The 4,224-nt window shown below is 33.2% G+C and overlaps 1 protein-coding gene across 1 annotated transcript; it reads left to right on the forward strand.

The window, feature by feature from the left end:
- The first annotated feature begins 456 nt into the window (after positions 1 to 456).
- On the forward strand, positions 457 to 2,092 carry LOC142524919 (bidirectional sugar transporter SWEET7-like). The gene is made up of 4 exons (XM_075629081.1): positions 457 to 512; positions 689 to 1,067; positions 1,295 to 1,414; positions 1,943 to 2,092. The coding sequence occupies exons 1-4, from the start codon at positions 457 to 459 to the stop codon at positions 2,090 to 2,092; spliced, it is 705 nt and encodes a 234-aa protein (XP_075485196.1).
- The last annotated feature ends 2,132 nt before the right edge of the window (positions 2,093 to 4,224 follow it).

Raw genomic sequence — 4,224 nt, forward strand, 5'->3', positions numbered from 1 at the left:
ATCTTCTCTTCTTGCCTATATATATATACAGCATTCCTATTCCTTTATCTTCCATGCATTAAAAAAAAAACACCCTTCAAATTAACTATATATATATGTATATATATATATATATATGTTAATTTTATAAAGGATCCATAAATATATGTGGCATGCTCTATATTTTATTTTTGCGGAAGTGTGTATATATATACATATATACGTAAAATACATTGAAATTGATACCGATATTACAAAGGGAAATAATTTTTTTTTTTACCAATCAGAAGATTTGATATTTCCGGGTTTTGTTATTTAACGGTTAGGTGCATAAATTAAAATTTTAGCGTTTCTTTTACACATGCAACGTCGTGTACCACTCGAACAAAATTTTTTTTATCAAATGTTTTTTTGGATTTCTAATATTTAAATTAATTGGATAATTAGTTGATTTTTTTTATTAACTGGTTTCTGTTTATGATCTTTTTATTTTCAGGAAACATATTAGCACTCATATTGTTCCTGTCTCCTGTGTAAGCTTCGTTTCATGTTTTCATGATATTTAAGTAAGGACGTTGTTGATTTATCATTGAAAAGCAGATAACTTTTTACTCTTTCGATGTGGAATAGTAATATATTATGTTTGCATTGTGAAAATGCATTTTTTTTAATAGAAAAATTGGGATTGTGATCTTATTTTTGTGACTAGGCCAACTTTTTATGGGATATGGAAGGAAAAATCGGTGGAACAATACTCGCCGATACCCTATTTGGCAACATTTATCAACTGTGGGCTATGGATTCTGTACGGCCTGCCTGTGGTCCACCCCAACAGTACCCTATTGGTGACCATCAATGGCGCGGGTTTAGTGATCGAGATTGTGTATCTGTCGCTCTTTATTATATTTTCTGATGCCAAGAAACGCCTCAAGTTGGTGGCGACGGTGGTGGCGGAGTGCATTTTCGTGGCGGTTTTGGCCCTTCTTGTCTTAACTTTGCTTCATTCAACCAAGCTCCGGTCCATCGTCGTCCGTAGCATCTGCATGTTGGGGAACATTATGATGTACGCGGCCCCGTTGGCGGTCATGGTACGATATATTTTCAGGTTTCTTGATTTTTATATTAATTACCACTTTACAAGTTTGGATTACTGTACTCGATCACATTCAGAAGCACCTTTTTAGGCAAAATAAAAAAAAAAAAAAAACTTGCATGTAAATGGATATATAATTGGCTATTTGTGTTCTAATTTGATAAATGTTTTAACTTTATTAATGGAATATATGAATATTTTTTTTTATTAAAATGGTTGCAGAAGCTGGTGATCAGAACGAGAAGTGTGGAGTACATGCCATTTTTCCTGTCTCTCTTCTCCTTCCTCGGTGGAATTTGTTGGACTGCTTATGCCCTTATTCGTTTCGATCCCTTCATTGCTGTAAGTTATTGTCTTACAAGAATATTGCATGTCAAAGTATTTTACTATGTCGTCACTTTGAGATTTGTGGCAGTTACAAAAAGACAAAAATTTGTGTCACATGTCGTATTTTATGAGACAGATCTTTTATTTGAGTCATCTATAAAAAGATATTATTTTTTATGCTAAGAGTACTACTTTTTATTGTGAATATCGATATGATTGACCTTTTTCACAGATAAAATTTGTGAGACCGTCTCACTAGAGATATACTCTTTCAAAAAAATCCAAATATTTCACATGCATCCTCGTTAAATTTATATTTATTTTACATTTCACACTCTTAGTTTTTTTTATCTTACATTTAAATGTACAAAAATAGAAATATAACAAGTTTTTCGAAGTTATCAGATTTATTTATTAATTTTCACAAATTTTAAAAAAAATATGTAAATATAATTGTTGTTTTTAAACGTGGAAAACGTTTACATGCTTATTCGAAGTACTCATTCAAGCAATTATCTCTTTATATACTATTTTGTAATGTAGGCCCCAAATGGGATAGGATCGGTTCTTGGTCTGGCCCAACTATTTTTGTACGCCACCTTCTACAAGTCCACTAAAAGAATCATGGCCGAAAGAGAAGCCCATGCAGAACTGGGCTTAGCCGAAAAGCAATCGCAGATCAATGCAGTTTAGGAACTTAATTTCACCATTCGGGCCGTTCTAAAAAATTAGCCGTAGTGTTTTTTGGCATTCAACCGGGCAGTATTTAATATATTTGATATTTATGGAGATAAATGCCAAATAAATTGAGATGAATTCAAAAAGCACGCCTTATTTTCATATTTTAATTTTTCTTGTGTTCTAATATGAAAGGCTTTACTGTTGTACCTTAATAATCACGTTAACTTCAAGTTCAAGAAGTGTAGATCGATTTTGTAATCGTTGAAGTCTGCGTTAATAGTAAATTTTAAAATTATTTTTCTCCGTTATACTTTAATTCGTATTTGTGAATAATGATTATATCCATGAACAGGGACGGATCCAGGAATAAAAGTTGGGGGGGCTTGAAGTCAATATGATAAGTTATATATTATTAAAAAAAATTTACATTATATCGTTCAACGAAGTTGTGCCCTACGAGATTTTAAAACATAAAATTCATCAATAATAGAATTTACATCAATATGTTTAGCTAAATCTCGTTAAATATAGAGTGTCAAACAATCGGCAAGAAAGTCATCCTCCATTTTATTGCGAAGTGCCGTCTTCACATGCTTCATTGCTGAAAAAGCCCGCTCAGTAGTGGCAGTAGACACAGGTAATGTCAAAACAAGATGAATCAATCTAGTCAACATAACATAAACACTTGACCGTCCACTCTCGGTCAATTGCTGACACAACTCAACAAGTGTAGAAACCTTTAAACTCTGCATAACATCAAGTTTATAATGTATCAATTCATACTCCAAAGCAACAATTTCTTGATATGTGAAATCTCCAGGATAAAACTTCTTCGCAAGCTTGCAAATATCATCACTGTTAAATGAGTCAAATGAATTTTTAGGATCTAAAGCTGTACTAAGAGAAAGAAGTTCCACCGATGACTCATTGAACCGAGTATTTAACTCCATCAAAATGAAATCTATTGCTGCATTAAAAACATCAAAGTGGTAATGATGTTCTATTGTAGTTTGCCGACAGGAACGTCCAATCTTATATAGACAATCAAGGTCAGGTACATCAATTTCATTTCTTGAGCAAAAAACTTTAACTTCCTGAAGAAATTCATTCCACCCACATTCTCTAAATTCTTGAAGGCAAGTTTTGGTAGTAGTGACAAATGTGATAGCAGTCAAAATGTCTTGAGATTTTCTTTGAAGAATTTGACAAAGAGTATCTGTTGTTCTCATAATTTTATACATTAAGTGCAAAATAAACACAAATTCAAAGCTTGCCATGTTTCTGTAAATCCCCCGAACTTCAGCCTTAACTCTTCCATTTGGAGAATAATCACTGAGAACTTCAAAAACTTTGCAAGTTGCAGTGTACATACCTATCAAGCTTTTTACCGAATCATAGTGAGAACTCCAACGAGTAGCTCCTGCTCGTTGCAAATTACCAATATGGTTTGCACCACTTCCAGAATCACGTTCTCCAATTGACAACATATACTCAATTTCATTTCTTTGTGCAGTATGTAATTCAGCAATGCGCTTAGTAGAAGAAGTGACAATATTAACAATATTGTCCAAATAACACTAACATCCTTAGCTGCAGAAACCAATGTCAGTTGTAAACGATGTGCAAAACAGTGGACATAGTATGCATAGGGACAATCTTTGAGAAATAATGCTTGAAGTCCATTCCACGCTCCACGCATATTGCTAGCACCATCATATCCTTGGCCTCTGATTTTCTTAACATGGAGATCATGATGAACAAGAACATTTGATATCTTATTTTTCAAATTCATTGAGGTAGTGTCACTAACACTTTTGATGGCAAAAAATCTTTCTGTCAAAATTCCATGATTGTTCACAGACCTCAATATAATGGCCATTTGCTCTCGTTTAGATATATCTCGGGCTTCATCAACAAGAATACAGAAGTATTTATCTCCAACTTCTTCACGAACCATCTGTCGTACTCTATTGGCCATAATATGTAAAATCTCTTTCTAAATTTCTGGAGCGATATATTGGTCATTTTTTGGAGCATTCTCAAGCACAACTTCATCAATTTCTATATTCATTTTTGCAAAAGCCTTCACCAATTCAAGAAAATTTCCACGATTAGATGAAGATAGAGATTCATCGTTACCTCTA

Source organism: Primulina tabacum, chromosome 14 (assembly GCF_025594145.1).
Source record: "Primulina tabacum isolate GXHZ01 chromosome 14, ASM2559414v2, whole genome shotgun sequence".
In the NCBI taxonomy this organism is placed as follows: Eukaryota; Viridiplantae; Streptophyta; class Magnoliopsida; order Lamiales; family Gesneriaceae; genus Primulina; species Primulina tabacum.